We start from the raw sequence: 17,357 nt of genomic DNA, 5'->3' as shown, positions 1-17,357 counted from the left end.
GTATATAAAGTTGTTAAAGTTGTTTTGTAAGCCTTCAGTAGTATTTTAAATTAACTTTGATAATTCAGGTATTTTAGTTTCAACATACCTCATGTCTCGATGTTTCTTTATGATCGCACAAACGAGACAATTTCCAACGATGTCTATCACGACGAGTATAGAGTGTACCGTTGCTATGGCAATGCCAGATGATTGAAGCATGACTGAGTCGAGTTTTGTCGATTTTACACAGTCGCGAGGTCTTCTAGGTTTAATAAAGAGAAAAGGAGGAATGAATTCCTGACATCTTAGCTAATATCACTGGTTTAATGCGAGAAGAAGTGAAAGTGGAGAGGAAACATCATACTTTCATTATTCGCCACCTTAAGCTTATGGTTTGATCATTTTCTAACCACTTAATTTAGTAAAGAGGCACATCAGTTTTACGAAGTACACTACATTGTTTTTGTGTCAGTTACAGGGGCCCACGTGTTCAATCTTTAATCTTTAATCATTATTTATACACGGTAAAAACATCAGGTAGAAAAAATGACATAATAATGACTAAAAATCCAAATCCTAACATTATATTAATTTACATTAATATGCCACTTAAGAAAAATCCTGGTTTCCATGAATGCCGTGTTTAAAAATTATGGCAGAGAAGGCGTTTAAATTTGTCCAATGAACCAGACTCTCTAATGTTACAGGGTAAATTGTTTCAAAATGCATGCAGGCATTTTCTGAGGGAGCGCGAATTATCGATATCAGCTTAGCTAACGATTGAGTGGATTTGCCGCCATGTTGCATTATCTCGCCTCAGAGGCAAAACGTCCTTCTTTCGGTCATTCAGGGAAACAAAAAAAAAAACAAACAAACAAAAAAAAAAAAAAAAGAGCAAAACAAAACAAAACAAAACAACAACAACAAAAACAATAACAGTTGTGTATGTTTGCCCGCTATCGAATGCTTCAGGGCTTTAATGGCAGAAATAAATATTGTATGCGGCTGCTGTTCCGATAGTTTTCCTAGTCCTCCCAAAACCCTCACTTCTGGTTACAGAAAAATTTACAGGAGTTTTCTATGACGCGATAGAAAAGCGAAGAAAATGTTTTCTATTTAGGAAACACTGGGGCAAAAAGTAAAGAACGTCACTTATTTATTTCGATTCTCAAAATACAACCTCTCTTTGCTCGCTTCATGCTAATGTCAACAGCTCTGGTACCTCTGTGTTTCTATCGATTTCTGGAAGTACAGCTTTAAGAGACCGTGTTCCTACTGGATGTTTCCTCATTGTTGCGTGTTATACGATTCTTATTTGATTGAAAATAATTATTGAAGTCCTGTTTTAGCAATTCTTTTGGATCAATGCTTTCACACCATTAAAAGAACCTATTTAATACAATAGGCAGACAATACTGAGAAACGTTTGCTAAATTTATGATATTCTAAAAGCCATTAATATAATATCTGGAAACTTGGAAATAATAACGAAAAATGATTTCTCGTTAGTGATAATCCTTACCTTACAAACGCGTAACGGGCGGAGAATTCCAGCAGAAGTTGAACGTAAATTTTGGTACACAGGCCAAAACCCGATATTACTGCATGATAGCATCGGAAGAAATGGATTATGAAAGACAGCAGTTCACTAATCATCATATCATTTTCATACCACTTGGACCATGTTCTCACCACCCGGTGCATGTTTATGTTATTTGAAAAGCTATCATGACAGCCAGATACTGTCCAAAGACAAATTAAATACCCGGAAATTTTTTGCAGTCAAATGGAGTTTGGTTGTCAGTTTCGCATGTTGAACTTGGTTAAACTGCTTGCAGTATCTTTCATCGTGAATAAGCAATCGTTTACCGAAACCTGCCTCTACAATACGTCTGAAATTTATGTAACTTTAGAAATTTGAACGTCAAAATTTTGCTTAGGCAAGGAAAATTTGTGAAACTCTAATATGAGAATGCAGACAGCTTTCAATGTTGCTGTCATTTTTATTATAACTACTCAAATAAAGCCCTTTCCACACTACGCCGGAGGAATTTAAAAACGCAACAATCACAGGTCATTTTGGATTTGTGTTTGAGGAAAACTCGGTCAGGGAAGTCACATGATGACGTCATCGTTTTCGAAAAGCTCCGTTTAGAAAATGTTTTCTGTCCAAACTAAAACGCAAGGCCGACGTTTTCAATTTACTCTGGTTTGAACAGCGTTTACGAAAAAATACGCTTTCCTGACGGATTGGCGTGGATTGTAGACCTAACCGTAGAAATAAAGTTGCGTTTTCAATTTTCTCCGGCGTAGTGTCAGGACCGTTTTCTCTCGAATGCTTTTAAACGCTGTTTTAGGCTATCTAGAGTACTTTTAAAGCTCTGTAGGTTAATTTTAGGTTGCGCTAAGAAAAATTTTACCTGTTCGGTTATTCTAGGGGAACTTGAGTATTCTCGAATTTATTAGGACTTTTTTTGCCCTTTTCCCGAAAACCTTAGGCCTTATCGCCTTTCCGAAAATGATAGCTGACCTTTTTTTCGGTACTCAAAACGACATTTTTTAACAATCCGAAAACAACAGACATTAAATATCTCATATCACGAAAGTTCGATGTGGCAATTCTCTTAAGAAAATCAGAGGGAATTAAAGGTCTTCCGAACAGATAATTTACCGAAACGATCCGTTGGGTGCCCCTGTAGTGAGGACGGGGCCTAACATAACGTGCAGCGGATGGTAAACGCATGGTCTAAGTTGTATAAAGATTATACGATGATTAGTGAACCGCTGTCTTTCCCATTTCTTCCGATGTCATCATGCAGTGATATCGGGTTTTTGGGTTGGGAACAGAACTATCGTTCAACTCTTCCGATTCTCTGTCCGTTAAGCGTTTCTTAAGGTAAGATATCAGTTTTCATTTTTATTTCTAAGTTTCCAGATATTGTAACAATAGCTTTTAAAATATCAGAAATTTAACAAAAGTTGGTCGGTATTATCTGCATATTATATTAAAGTGTCACTATGTTCTAATTCCGAAAACAACAGACATTAAATTTCTCATATCACGAAAGTTCGAGGTGATAATTCTCTTTAGAAAATCAGAGGGAATTAAATGCCTTCCGAACAGATAATTTACCGAAACGATCTGTTGGGTGCCCCTGTAGTGAGGACGGGGCCTAACATAACGTGCAGCGGGTGGTAAACGCATGGTCTAAGTTGTATAAAGATTATACGATGATTAATGAACCGCTGTCTTTCCCATTTCTTCCGATGTCATCATGCAGTGATATCGGGTTTTTGGGTTGGGAACAGAATTATCGTTCAACTCTTCCGATTCTCCGTCCGTTAAGCGTTTCTTAAGGTAAGATATCAGTTTTCAATTTTATTTCCAAGTTTCTAGATATTGTAACAATAGCTTTTAAAATATCAGAAATTTAACAAAAGTTGGTCGGTATTATCTGCATATTATATTAAAGTGTCACTATGTTCAAATTTTCGATATCCAATTTTTACATTTTCTTACACAATAGGTCTTTAATTCCTACATGTCTTGTCAAATTTCAATCTATTACGAACATTAGAACTCACGTTTTCTTGGACCTTTAGTTCCGAGAATCTATGGCCTCAATTAATTTTCCTTGTTCCAAGTTAATTTTGGTTGAGAATTTGAGAAAATGACGTCATTTTCTCAAAAATACCACACAAGCAAAGTAAAGCAATCGCAGCACCTTGTAAATGTGAGAAATACGAGATCTGTGATAATTATGCGCGCCGAAGAATATTCAAACCGGCAACCAAGTTTGTTTTTTCATCGCATTTATTGCGAAAGCAATTTAACCTGAAAACTTAACAAAGCTTTCATTCATAGCTAAAAGTTTTGTCTCCCCATCACTTTCTTCAACAGTTTTGCTTTTAGATATTCGTTGAATACTTCATTGGCTTGTTCAATAGTTTTTGTTTCATTTTCCGCGTCAATGTTGGCCAACATTATCTATTTTCCGTATTTCGTAGACAGAAATGATGGGATCGCGCTGGACTGGTGACTACAAAATATCCAGAGTTATCATTCATTAAGTGTTTTTGCTCGCTCACGATTGTTCTAAACGCGTCACGTGACTGAAAACTGGGGAATATCCGAGGAAATTGAAAACCATGTTTAATGACTGGCCCCAGTCATTAAGTGCTATTAATAGATTAAAAGATCGCTTTGTTCTTAAGAAAGGCTCGAAATGTCAGCTGCCCGATAGAAACGTCACGTGCACGAAGTCGTTACGCGGTTAATTTACCTACATCAACTACATGTTGATAAATCGCCAGTATTTATCCACAAATCAACCAAGACAGGGTTCACTGAAAATATTGGCAAACTTCTGAATCTATACACAACAAAAACTCATTCGTGAAGTAAAACAATTTAAAGGGCTACATCGTAAATAACAAAACTGCACTGCAGCGTTATGTTGCTATTCATATCTCCTTGTGTTATATCCGTCCTTCTGATTCGCGCAATATAATTAGGATTCCATAGAATGGTGGGAGGACAACAAAAACATGTTCTTAACCGATAAACAGTTAATATTCCTCTACGAAAAATTGAAGTTAGTTGGCAGTCTACTCTGCGAGCAGTTGGTATTGTAAATTAGATGTCAAATGACAATTGCATTTTTCAACACACATTATTAAACATATGGTCTTTCTATTGTTTTAACACGGTGTTATTTGTCGTTAACAGTATCGTATTTTCGAACAGCTCTGAATATCAAAAGCGTAAACTTCTGACACTAACATCACGTTCAATTATTATATATGACCGAAGCAGAGGGCATAACAAATTCCAAATAAATTGGCCCAATAATTTTTTTAAGCATCTCTGGTTTTAATTTGCTTTTTCACCGCCTACGTAAAGTTCGCTTTTCATAACTTGTCAGGGGCGTAGCTAGTATTTTTTAAGAGAGGGGGAGGGGGGGGGGGGGTGGGAGTTACACCGCGTCAAAGTGAAGGTGCTCACCAGATTTTCATGTCGTTTCCACCACCTGTTGTGGGTTGTTTGCTGGGAAAAGGCTTACAAAAGGGGGGATCACGGCACCCCAAGACCCCCCTAGCTACGCCTCTGCTTGTGGAGATGATCTCTGAAATTATCTGAACTGTGCAACTGGCAAAAGCAAAAGATTAGCGACGACTCGTCGTTGCAACGTCCTGAAATTTGAAGCGTACGTGAGGAACCCATTTCAGTGGAGCGTTGTCATAGCAGGTTTTCAACCAATCACGCGCGGCAAAAGTGAAACAACATAACCGCAAAATAATGTCGTCTCTCTCGTAAGCAAAACTATGGGCGGATCGCGCTGCTGTTTTAAAACGGCGTTATATGAACAATAGCTTCCATTTGGAGCGGAAATATGCTTGGATATTTGTCCGCGGACATTATCTCTTCCGAGAAGCCAACAGTTTGAGGAACAGATAATGTCCAAGGACAAATATCCGAGCGTATTTACGCTCTAAATGGAGGGTATTGTGTTTAGTATTCTTCAAAAATTTTCCGCAACACGCGCAGTTTTGAGAATTGGGGAATATCACTTTGATATTCCCCAGTTTTAGCTGGAACAGTTTTGGTTTTTGTTCTTCTTTCTGTTGTTTCTTTTTTCATTATTTTCTAGTGGGTGTGTGTATTTTTTGTTTTTCATTTTCCTGCCAAATGGGCAGTGTTCATATGTTTAAAATGGTGAGACTGTCTGTAGTCTTAGAAAACCAAGAGGAAGAAATCTGGTCGAGTTGCCAAGGTTTTTTCTATTTCTCATTTTGACGTTAGCTATTAATAGGCACTCAGTGTGAGAACTGTGGCTAACAATTTTACGTCATTAGTGGTTAGCTTTTTATGAAAATAGTGGTAAGTACATGTATTACACTAGTGGTTGATTTTTAATTTAGTACATTAGTGGTTTCGTGATCTAGTTTACTGTTATCTTCCATTCCTGCAGTCAAGCTGGTAATCAAGCGATGAAACAATAAAATCGTACCATGTATCCAGGCTAACGTCCACTCTATGGCGACGCGGCGTTAACAGCCATCTTAAACAGAAAACCTGGCCCGTGTGAGGGTATTCATGTCGCCGCCAAAGGGCTATACTGTGGGTACCTTAATATTTTCGCCGGAATAATTCATGGACTGGTAATACTCTGTTTCAGGCTCAGTTTTTGTCCTGCTTGGAATACTAGCAATCTGTTGTAATTAATGAGAAAATTGTTTCTTCATCCGTCTCTCTCTTTATTGTTTTCTTGGCATGTGTCGCTTCTGCCCTGGATGTAAATCAATCTCGACCTCACAGCCCTTCTTCTTATCCCATACATCTGCATCCGTTGTCCAGTGCACCCCGTCTCGCATCGCATGTCCACAAGAAAAACACATGATTGCCTCACTGAAAATCAGAATTGCGTAGTTCCGTTCTGTTTGGAAGTTATAGGCCTAACGGAGGCCTCTTCGCTCTGGCTCTTAATTCAGTTACGTTACCATGATGCCATCGACTTGTCATATGTTTTACTTGTTTTATTTCACAATTGCACTACTAATAATGATTTAATAAGTTCGCACAATAGGAATTTCACAACAAATGTCTTTGTTGATTACAAGGGAGTTTTACTTTCCGTTTTTCGGGTTACATAACAACTCCTGTCATGGCACACCGCGGCTTTTTAGAGAAGTTGCTCACCTACCGCTAAAAAATAAGATCCTTTCCCTTATTTAACTTTGAAGGACATTTGCACTTACTCTTCAACTAAAGAGTCTATTTTCATCTTTTGAGGTATAAACAGATCAGTAGCACTGAAAACACTATAATATCAGAAACCTTTACTGATTTACTTGTTGAATATTCTAGTTGAAACTTGGGGAGCGAGTCTATCTAAGTCATAGCATTACGATGACCTTTCCTCTCAGCGTTATGAATGGTGAGACTATCGTAATTGCATACCCAGCGAAACAAAGCTTTTCTTCTGTAGCTGCTGGGAGAAGAGAATCATTATCATAACTTTGTCTCTCCATGTCACAATGTCCTTTTAACTTTAAACAAAGCATTCAAAGAAGAAATGTTTTAGATTTTTCGATCACTCCAAAGATGATATCCCTGCTGTGGGAAAACCCGATTTCGTGTGGATCCCGTGGAGCCGGTACACCTACAGCATATCATTCCCTTAAGCTTTTCTCGGAAGGTTTTGTTAACCAGAGCGTACACAAATGGGTTGACGGCGGAACTGAACAGTACTAGCATATGAAAAACAGCGTGTGCGACTTCACTGACACTGAGGGATGTGTAGTAGTCTAAGTTGTGCGCAATTACGTCAGGCGCCCAACAGATTCCAAATATGGCAGTGACAGTTACCCCCATCAAAGTGACTCGCTTCCGCACTCTCAGGACGCCCTGTGTGTAGAGAGAGGCATAAATCCGATTTAGATAGTAACAAATGAATTGTCAAGAAAGGTCCTGCAAACAGAATATGTATCCCTAACGGCGTCACAATGACAATGTTCTGTGCGTACAAAGATACATGCGTACATACAGCCGACAGACAGACGGACAGACAAGCATGCAAACTTCGTTTACTCTCCAATTTATACAGAATAGCATTTCTTCTACCTAATGTTACAAATTCAGATAATAAAGGAAGAATTAGAAGAGAGCCGACAAATTTATTTAAGGTAATTTGGGAATGGTGTTGAAATCTGTAACAGCGCGATATTGATTTGAAATTGTGGCCCTGGACTAGGAACCTGGCAACTAAACTAACGGAAATAAAGCCTTCAGTAGCTGATATTTTTGGCAAGGTGAAAAAATCAGTTTCTCTTAAAGTGCTACCATGATGAAATTCTCGACATCCATTTTTTTTTTCACATTTTCGTAAATAATAGGTCTTTCCTATTTCAGTCCATTGCGAACATTAGCACACGTGGTTTTTGGATCTTTATTTCCGAGAATTTACGGCCGCCATTAATCTTCCTTGTTCCAAGTCTTGGTTGAGAATTTGAGAAAATGATGTCATTTTCTCAAAAATACTGGACGGGTTGAAATCAGTTATAATAAAAATCAATGTCGAAAATTGCACGAATATATGAGCCAAAGTTTTTGTTATTCTTTGTGTGAATTGCCGTACTTATTGTTCGCATAATTTCAATCCGTGTGGTATTTTTGAGAAAATGACGTCATTTTCTCCAATTCTCAACCAAGACTTTGAACAAGGAAAATCAATGGCGGCCGTAAATTCTCGGAAATAAAGGTTCAAATAACATGAGTTCTAATGTTCGTAATAGGTTGAAATTTGCCAAGATATCTAGGAAAGACCTATTGTGCACGAAAATGTAAAAAAATGGGTATCGAGAATTTGATCATATTGGTACTTTTAGGGAATATTTGCTGGATCACAGACTTAACAAACCTTTTAAGTATTAACAGTATTTACAAACGTGAAGACATTTTAAAACAAAGAAAGAATAATATTCGGCATGCGCCCTTTGCATTGGTAACTGCATGATGGAGAGTTATAATAATGCTAAAACAAAACCTTACTAGAATGTTCGGGGCACCAGAATATGACCGAACAAACTTAGCTATATGGAAGTTTCAATCATGAACGTTAATTTGCATACTTCAGTAATTATCGTGAGGAAAGCGAAACAAAGATGTTCACGTGTTGAACTTGTTTGTTAATACTTACCCTCTGTGGGAAGGCGAGTTGACTCTCAGGATCACGTTTAAACCACAGGGCGTACACGATTCTGGAATACAACCCAGCCATTAGTACAATGGCCGCGACCACAAAGGCTAACCAGAGCAAAAAAGAAGCTTTTTGCAGCCATTCTTCATCCATCCGCACACAGGCATTGTCTTTTACGTTGGAGCCCGTGATACGTGGCATGAAGATTATTAATGCGAAGATCCAAGAACCAGGAATGATCACCTAAAATAGGAAAGCATAAAACAGACGACTATTTAAGGTAATTCCATCGAAATAGAACTCACAATAGATTTTCTTTCAAACTTTACCTGTTGACTGTTTATATCAAGAGAACGTAACATTTGAAATAAAAAAGAAGGGGTCTCCATATTCGTTTTGGAGCAGGAAGACCTTCAATAAACCCCATCATTCCTGAAGTTATTTGCTTTTGCTTTCAGAAACGTTTATATTTGAACCATTCACCTCACGCTTTAAGAGAGCAGAAAAATAGAGAGAAAGTTAAGCGAGAAATACAACAATGGATGTATTGCATAAATGTTAAGGAGCAATGTTATGCGCGTTTCATGGTGAGGGCATTCATATTTAGTCGACAGAGATACCATATGTTCTAAGCACGCATTGTTCTGAGGCCACATATTATCTTTTACGAGTGCTAGCTATGCTCTTATTTTCTGTGATAATTTTTTACTCTGCAATAGAAATTGGTCCATGTTAACTGTATAGAAAAAAGGTGATCTCTGCATTCAAACTAAATAAAAATTTGTTAGGTCCCGGTACTCGTTTCCGAGGAAAAATTGATGATTTGTTTCTCGCAAGCCAAGCAGTTTAGAAAAAGCCACCATTTTGTATATGCTGTGTATGTGCACGCGCTCGTGAGAGCGCGCTTATGACGCGAAAATCGTGCGCAGTAGAGATGCGCAATGCAATTCTGAGGAATCACTTTAAGGTGGCTCCCTATAGTTTTACGATTGTACGAGGGCATAGGACGAAAGCTAAAGTAATCTACGCGCGCCCAAAGGAAAACGTCAGTGTTTGTCGATTTTTGTGACGTCAACATGAGCACAAAAAGCAAAACTGACAGTTAATTTTCTCGCGTTTCCTTCGGTGAATTTTTTTTTTTTAATTTGGCTCAGTTGTAACCGCATACAAGCTCTTTAAAATACCCTATTTTTGTTAAAATCTGTCAGAGCTAATCTAATATTTAAAAAAAATGACAAATTACAGAATATTGGAAAAACCGTCTGAACAACCTTACCTTTTTACCGATTCAAAATGTCAGGCAATATCATTTCCATGAAGTGGCAAAGTATGAAAAAAATTCACCGAAGGAAAGTATAAATATTTTAAGAGTTTAGGCCAAAATGAGAAATGTATCTGCCTGTCATTAGATGAGATGTTGCCATGGCAACGGCCGTAAACCAAAAATTGACAACCACAAAATAAGCCTTATTTTTTAACAGTACTCATATTGGTAAATCTCTCCATGGAAAACTTTAAGAGAAATTAACTAAGTTTCCTTTTCTAACTCGCGCTCTGCAGGGAGGGTGTTCGTAAATACCCTAGGGAACCACCTTAAACCTGTTAACGCATCAAATTATCTTTCAGGGATGAGTTTCAACGAATAACAATACGCCTCACACTGGTAACGAGTTAGATCAGTAGGTCTGGTTTGACATCTCCTTAAAACATTTCATCGCAGATAAAGGATTCTTATAGTCAGCTAGCTATTATTTGTGCCCTTGTTTGTCCCGTGCATCGGCCCAATCCTTACCGGAAAATTTCGACACCTTTTCCACTTTGTGTGCCTTCTTTGCACCAGAAAGCGGGCAAAACCTTTCGTACTTCTTTGACGACATCAATAATGTAAGCTAACAATTTGCTAACGCAACTGAAAAACTCGAACTACGCGCGGAGAATTCGACACAAATCTTGTGATAATAAAGAGCTTTAGATTGGACTACGAGTACGAGATTGAGTACGAGTACGATTTTCAATTTTCAAATCTGTGACGTTTCCAGAGCCCTAGTTCTTCATGCTGGTTTCAGGCAGAGAGGGGTAGCTCATGGGATGAAATGGGTATGTGATGTGATAATGGAAAGCCTGCAAACTAGAATTGAAAAGTCGTTCTCGTATTCGATCTCGTACTCATACTCAAATCTTAAGTCCCCTAATCTCGTAAACAACAACTTGACTATGCGTTCTTGTCACGTGAGTGTTATTTTAAGTTTAGTTTATGCGACAACTGAGTAACAACTTGATGACAGGTATCAAGTAGAGGTTATTAATACAACTTGAAGTCGTTTTTTATCAACAGCTTTGTTCAGAATCAATATTTTTCGCTATAATTATTTCATATATTAGGCTCAATGAGATCTATCTGAAAAACCGAAAATATATTTTTCCTTACATTGTCAAGTATTTGTTATACCGATTCAACCATCAAAAATATGTTATGACGTAAGATAAAAACTGATACGAAGGTATTACAGAATGGTCCTAATTTAAGAGCACCCAAACACGCCAAAGATTGGATTTGTTTAATGATTTCTCATTCCTTTAAAGGTGAGGGGCCCTATGCGGTAGAAAACAAAGAAATCACTTTTTTGTTTCACGGGCTTAGGAGGTGGTAGTACAACTATTCCAAGTTTTTGTAGCGAATCAGAATGCGTGATCCACTGGTTTGGTACATACTAATAGTAACTATTATACATTGTAGCCACCATCTGTCTTCTCATTGGCTAGAAGCCTCCAGTTAATTCTACGAAACAGCACGACCTACAGATTATTCACTAATCTGCTAGCAGATTAATGAATAATCGGTAGGTTGCGCGCACACTGCATGATTTCCAAGAGCAATGTCAAGTTCATGTAAGAACATGGCTTGTTGAAAATTGAATAAACTGAGCTCAATGCGTTTGTCGGTATTTTCTTTAAAACAATGTATAATAAAACATTTATGAGAATAGGTTTTTGTGATATCCGAAATAATCAAGGTCTCGGTTAGTGTTATCAGCCTCAGCCTTCGGCTTCGGCTGATAACACTTACCTCGACCTTGATTATTCCGGATATTACAAAAACCTCATCCAATAATTGTTTATAATTGAAGTTTTCTTAATCGAAAGAAATCCCCCAGCTGCTTCATAGACTGCGAGAATGTCTTCTTATGTTGCGGTAAAAAAAGAAAGCGTTTTGCTTATAGACCCTTTTCATAAATGCCTACGTAACCCGAGTATGAATAGGCAATCAGAATACGTGAAAAAAGTTATCAACTAGTTTGGAATATACTAATAGTAATAATTAAACTTTGTCAGTGACGCACCTTCAGTTTACGCTTGGTAAGTTTGCCCACGTTGCCAACAGGATAGATTACCGCAAAATATCGTTCAGCGGCAATTGCAACCAAAGTGACCACCGAGGAGGCTCCAGCAGTCCATGCGAGGTATCCACCCGTCACTAATTTGCATAAAACTGTACCAAATGTTCCCCCTGGGTGGGTGGGAGTGATCTTAAAGAAAGTCTGTGGTGTGACAAAGGTCGCATACAAGGCATCCGCTACAGCCAGGTTCACAAGTAAATAGTTGATGGGAGTCCTATGGAATATCATAAATCAAGAGAGGACGAAGGGTAAGATATTTAGTTCTTCTAACAGACCTTATTACAACGGTAATCCCTTTTACATTATTTTTAGACGACGTCAGGCGTCGGAAACCTCAGGAGGGCCTAGAGAAAAGCATTCCCCTTACCTGGAAGGCACAAGCAGCTTCACATTAGTTTTCATCCTCCATGAAAACTTCTACGTTACGCGCGTAGTGAAATTAATCAGAATTAGGTTCCATGTCTAAAAATAACTTGAGAGGGATTACCTTAAGAATAAGGCCGTTATGAAGGACTTACTCTCTTACTCCTTATCCTCTCTTGCATAGCTTCAGAAGAATGGCTGAATTAGATAAGAGCTTGGTAATTTTAGCTACATTGCGAACATACAGGAGCTGTCGACATTAGAAATAAATATTGCTTGGAGTGTAAATGCTCCAATGGACTTTCGTCTTAAGGAAATAACTAATTTGCGTTGTGACGATGTTAAGTTAAAAAAAAAAATTAAAACGGCTGAGTTACCTGAGTTGTAATTCTCTTACTCCGATGTAAATTTCAATACGTCAACTTATAATTGATGAACTTTCAAAAATCTCTTTATAGTTCTCTCAAACGTTCTCCCATGTCCACATCAGATTATGTAAATCACAAGCCAGCACTTTTCTATTTCCGTTCTCTGTTATATAAAGTTGTTAAAGTTGTTTTGTAAGCCTTCAGTATTTTAAATTAACTTTGATAATTTAGCCATTTTATTTTCAACATACCTCATGTCTCGATGTTCCTTTATGATCGCACAAACGAGACAATTTCCAACGATGTCTATCACGACGAGCATAGAGTGTACCGTTGCCATGGCAATGCCAGATGATTGAAACATGACTGAATGTTGTCGATTTTACACCTTCGCGAGGCCTTCTAGGTTTAATAAAGAGAAAAGAAAGAATGAGTTCCTGACATCTTAGCTAATCACTGGTTTAATGCGAGAAGTAGTGAAAGTGGAGAGGAAACATCATGCCTTCATTATTAGCCACCTTATGGTTTGATAATTTTCTAACCACGTAACTTAGTAAAGAGGCACATCAGTTTTTGCGAAGTACACTACATTGTTTTTGTGTCAGTTACAGGGGCCTACGTGTTCAATCTTTAGTCTTTAATCATTATTTATACACGGTAAAAACATCAGGTAGAAAAAATTACATAATAATGACTAAAAATCCAAATCCTAACATTATATTAACTTACATTAATATGCCACTTAAGAAAAATCCTGGTTTCCATGAATGCCGTGTTTAAAAATTATGGTAGAGAAGGCGTTCAAATTTGTCCAATGAAGCAGATTCTCTAATGTTACAGGGTAAATTGTTTCAAAATACATGCCGGCATTTTCTGAGGGAGCGCGAATTATCGATATCAGCTTAGCTAACGATTGAGTAGATTTGCCGCCATGTTGCATTATCTCGCCTCAGAGGCAAAACGTCCTTCTTTCGGTCATTCAGGGAAAAAAAAAACAAACAACGGAAGAAAGCAAACAAACAACAACAACAACAACAAAAAACAAACAAACAAACAAACAAAAAAACAATAACAGTTGTGTATGTTTGCCCGCTATCGAGTGCTCCAGGGCTTGAATGGCAGAGATAAATATTGTATGCGGCTGCTGTTCCGACAGTTTTTCTAGTCCTCCCAAAACCTCCACCTCTGGTTACAGAAAAATATACAGGAGTTTTCTATAACGCGATAGAAAAGCGAGGAAAATGTTTTCTATTTAGGAAACACTGGGGCAAAAAGAAAAGAACGTCACTTATTTATTTCGATTCTCAAAATACAACCTCTCTTTGGTCGCTTCATGCTTATGTCAACAGCTCTGGTACCTCTGTGTTTCTATCGATTTCTGGAAGTTTTGTTGCGTGTTATACGATTCTTATTTGATTGAAAATTATTATTTAAGTCCTGTTTTAGCAATTCTTTTGGTTTAATGTTTTCACACCATTAAAAGAACCTATTTAGTACAATAGGTGACAATACTGAGAAACGTTCGCTAAATTTATGATATTCTAAAAGTCATAAATACAATATCTGGAAACTTGGAAATAATAACGAAAAATCATTTCTCGTTAGTGATAATCCTTACCTTACAAACGCTTAACGGGTGGAGAATTACAGCAGAAGTCGAACGTTAATTTTGGTACACAGGCCAAAACCCGATATTACTGTATGATGGCATCGGAAGAAATGGATTATGAAAGACAACAGTTCACTAATCGTCATATCATTTTCATACCACTTGGACCATCTGCTCACCACCCGGTGCATGTTTATGTTATTTGAAAAGTTATTATAACAGCCAGATAATGTCCAAAGACAAAGTAAATACCCGGGCATTTTTTTGAAGTCAAATAGAGGTTTGGTTATCAGTTTCGCATGCTGAGCTTGGTTAAACTGCTTGCAGTATCTTTACTCGTGAATAAATAACCTTTTATTGAAACCTGCCTCTACAATACGTCTGAAATTTATGTAGCTTTAGAAATTTGAACGTCAAAATGTTGCTTAGGCAAGGAAAATTGATGCAACTCTAATACGAGAATGGAGACAGCTTTCAATGTTGCTGTCATTTTTATTATAACTACTCAAATAAAGTCCTGCCCACACTACGCCGGATAATTTTAAAAACGCAACAATCACGGGTCATATTGGATTTGTGTTTGAGGAAAACTCGGACACGGAAATCACATGATTATCGTGACGTCATCGTTTTCGAAAAGCTCCGTTTTGAGAATGTTTTCTGTCCAAACTAAAACGCAAGGCCGGCGTTTTCAATTTGCTCTGGTTTGAGCAGCGTTTACGAAAAAATACGCTTTCCTGACGGATTGGCGTGGATGGTAGACCTGACCGTAGAAATAAAGTTGCGTTTTCAATTTTCTCCGGCGTAGTGTCAGGACCGTTTTCTCTCGAATGCTTTTAAACGCTGTTTTAGGCTATCTAGAGTACTTTTAAAGCTCTGTAGGTTAATTTTAGGTTGCGCTAAGAAAAATTTTACCTGTTCGGTTATTCTAGGGGAACTTGAGTATTCTCGAATTTATTAGGGCTTTTTTTGCCCTTTTTCCCGAAAACCTTATGCCTTATCGCCTTTCCAAAAAATGATAGCTGACCTTTTTTCGGTACTCAAAACGACATTTTTTAACAATCCGAAAACAACAGACATTAAATTTCTCATATCACGAAAGTTCGATGCGACAATTCTCTTAAGAAAATCACAGGGAATTAAATGCCTTCCGAACAGATAATTTACCGAAACGATCCGTTGAGTGCCCCTGTAGTGAGGACGGGGCCTAACATAACGTGCAGCGGGTGGTAAACGCATGGTCTAAGTTGTATAAAGATTATACGATGATTAGTGAACCGCTGTCTTTCCCATTTCTTCCGATGTCATCATGCAGTGATATCGGGTTTTTGGGTTGGCCACAGAATTATCGTTTAACTCTTCCGATTCTCCGTCCGTTAAGCGTTTCTTGAGGTAAGATATCAGTTTTCATTTTTATTTCTAAGTTTCCAGATATTGTAACAATAGCTTTTAAAATATCAGAAATTTAACAAAAGTTGGTCGGTATTATCTGCATATTATATTAAAGTGTCACTATGTTCTAATTCCGAAAACAACAGACATTGAATTTCTCATATCACGAAAGTTCGAGGTGATAATTCTCTTTAGAAAATCAGAGGGAAATAAAGGCCTTCCGAACAGATAATTTACCGAAACGATCTGTTGGGTGCCCCTGTAGTGAGGACGGGGCCTAACATAACGTGCAGCGGGTGGTAAACGCATGGTCTAAGTTGTATAAAGATTATACGATGATTAGTGAACCGCTGTCTTTCCCATTTCTTCCGATGTCATCATGCAGCGATATCGGGTTTTTGGGTTGGCCACAGAATTATCGTTCAACTCTTCCGATTCTCCGTCCGTTAAGCGTTTCTTAAGGTAAGATATCAGTTTTCAATTTTATTTCCAAGTTTCTAGATATTATAACAATAGCTTTTAAAATATCAGAAATTTAACAAAAGTTGGTCGGTATTATCTGCATATTATATTAAAGTGTCACTATATTCAAATTTTCGGTACCGAATCTTTACATTTTCTTACTCAATAGGTCTTTAATTCCTACATATCTTGCCAAATTTCAATCTATTACGAACATTAGAACTCACGTTTTCTTGGACCTTTAGTTCCGAGAATCTATGGCCTCAATTAATTTTCCTTGTTCCAAGTTAATTTTGGTTGAGAATTTGAGAAAATGACGTCATTTTCTCAAAAATACCACACAAGCAAAGTAAAGCGATCGCAGCACTTTGTAAATGTGAGAAATACGAGATCTGTGATAATGATGCGCGCCGAAGAATATTCAAACCGGCAAACAAGTTTGTTTATTCATCGCATTTATTGCGAAACCAATTTAACCTGAAAACTTAACAAAGCTTTCATTCATTATTAAAAGTTTTGTCTCCCCATCACTTTCTTCAGCAGTTTTGTTTTTAGATATTCGTTGAATACTTCATTGGCTTGTTCAATAGCTTTTGTTTCATTTTCCGCGTCAATGTTGGCCAACATTATCTATTTTCCGTATTTCGTAGACAGAAATGATGCGATCGCGCTGGACTGGTGACTACAAAATATCCAGAGTTATAAATAAATAAATAAATAAATAAATAAATAAATAAATAAATATACATTTATATAGCGCCATTTTCCACTAATTGTCCATGGCGCTTTACAATACTTTAAAATTAAAATCCTGATTCTTTAAAAACCTAAAATCCTAAATCCTAAAAGTTAAAATCCTAAGAATTAAATACGCTATATAATACAATTAGGCTACAAATAAAAAGTAAAAACTACAAATCAAATGCACGCTTAAAAAGATAAGTCTTAAGATTAGCCTTAAAAACTGCCTCTGATGATGAAAGTCTGATCTGGAGGGGTAGTTTATTCCAGAGCCTTGGTGCCGCCACGGAAAAAGCCCTTTCACCGTACGTTTTAAGATTTGCTCTAGGCTCATCAAGCAACC

General features: G+C 37.4%; 2 protein-coding genes across 2 annotated transcripts in view; both read right to left on the bottom strand.

Annotated features, from left to right (window-relative positions):
* Positions 1-6,504: 6,504 nt before the first annotated feature.
* Positions 6,505-17,357, bottom strand: part of LOC149114267 (pyroglutamylated RF-amide peptide receptor-like) — a 60,606-nt gene continuing 49,753 nt past the window's right edge. Inside the window, exon 3 of the mRNA XM_089286772.1 lies at positions 6,505-7,390. Within this exon, the coding sequence (XP_089142898.1) occupies positions 7,064-7,390 (327 nt within the window). The 3' untranslated portion in view covers positions 6,505-7,063. The remainder of the gene's footprint in view (positions 7,391-17,357) is intronic.
* On the bottom strand, positions 8,533-15,607 carry LOC149114271 (substance-K receptor-like). The gene is made up of 5 exons (XM_089287344.1): positions 14,429-15,607; positions 13,062-13,212; positions 12,023-12,293; positions 8,682-8,924; positions 8,533-8,574 (listed from the first exon to the last, which is right to left on the bottom strand). Exons 2-5 carry the CDS (start codon positions 13,172-13,174, stop codon positions 8,533-8,535), a joined length of 669 nt encoding a protein of 222 aa, XP_089143470.1. The 5' UTR covers positions 13,175-13,212; positions 14,429-15,607.

This window comes from Orbicella faveolata, unplaced genomic scaffold, assembly GCF_042242905.1.
Source record: "Orbicella faveolata isolate gen_17 unplaced genomic scaffold, um_ofav_v1 contig_14, whole genome shotgun sequence".
Classification (NCBI taxonomy): domain Eukaryota; kingdom Metazoa; phylum Cnidaria; class Anthozoa; order Scleractinia; family Merulinidae; genus Orbicella; species Orbicella faveolata.
Note: the sequence above shows the minus strand (reverse complement) of the source record. Positions and strands in the feature narration are given on the sequence as shown.

Bases quoted from the DNA above. Each gene is read 5' to 3' on its own strand.
- LOC149114271 (XM_089287344.1), bottom strand. From the start codon at position 13,174: ATGTTTCAATCATCTGGCATTGCCATGGCAACGGTACACTCTATGCTC. The intron at 8,925-12,022 runs GTGCGTCACTGA...TTCCTATTTTAG, and splicing joins TTACCAAGCGTAAACTGAAG to GTGATCATTCCTGGTTCTTG. The intron at 8,575-8,681 runs GTAAGTATTAAC...ACTTCCATATAG, and splicing joins AACTCGCCTTCCCACAGAGG to CTAAGTTTGTTCGGTCATAT.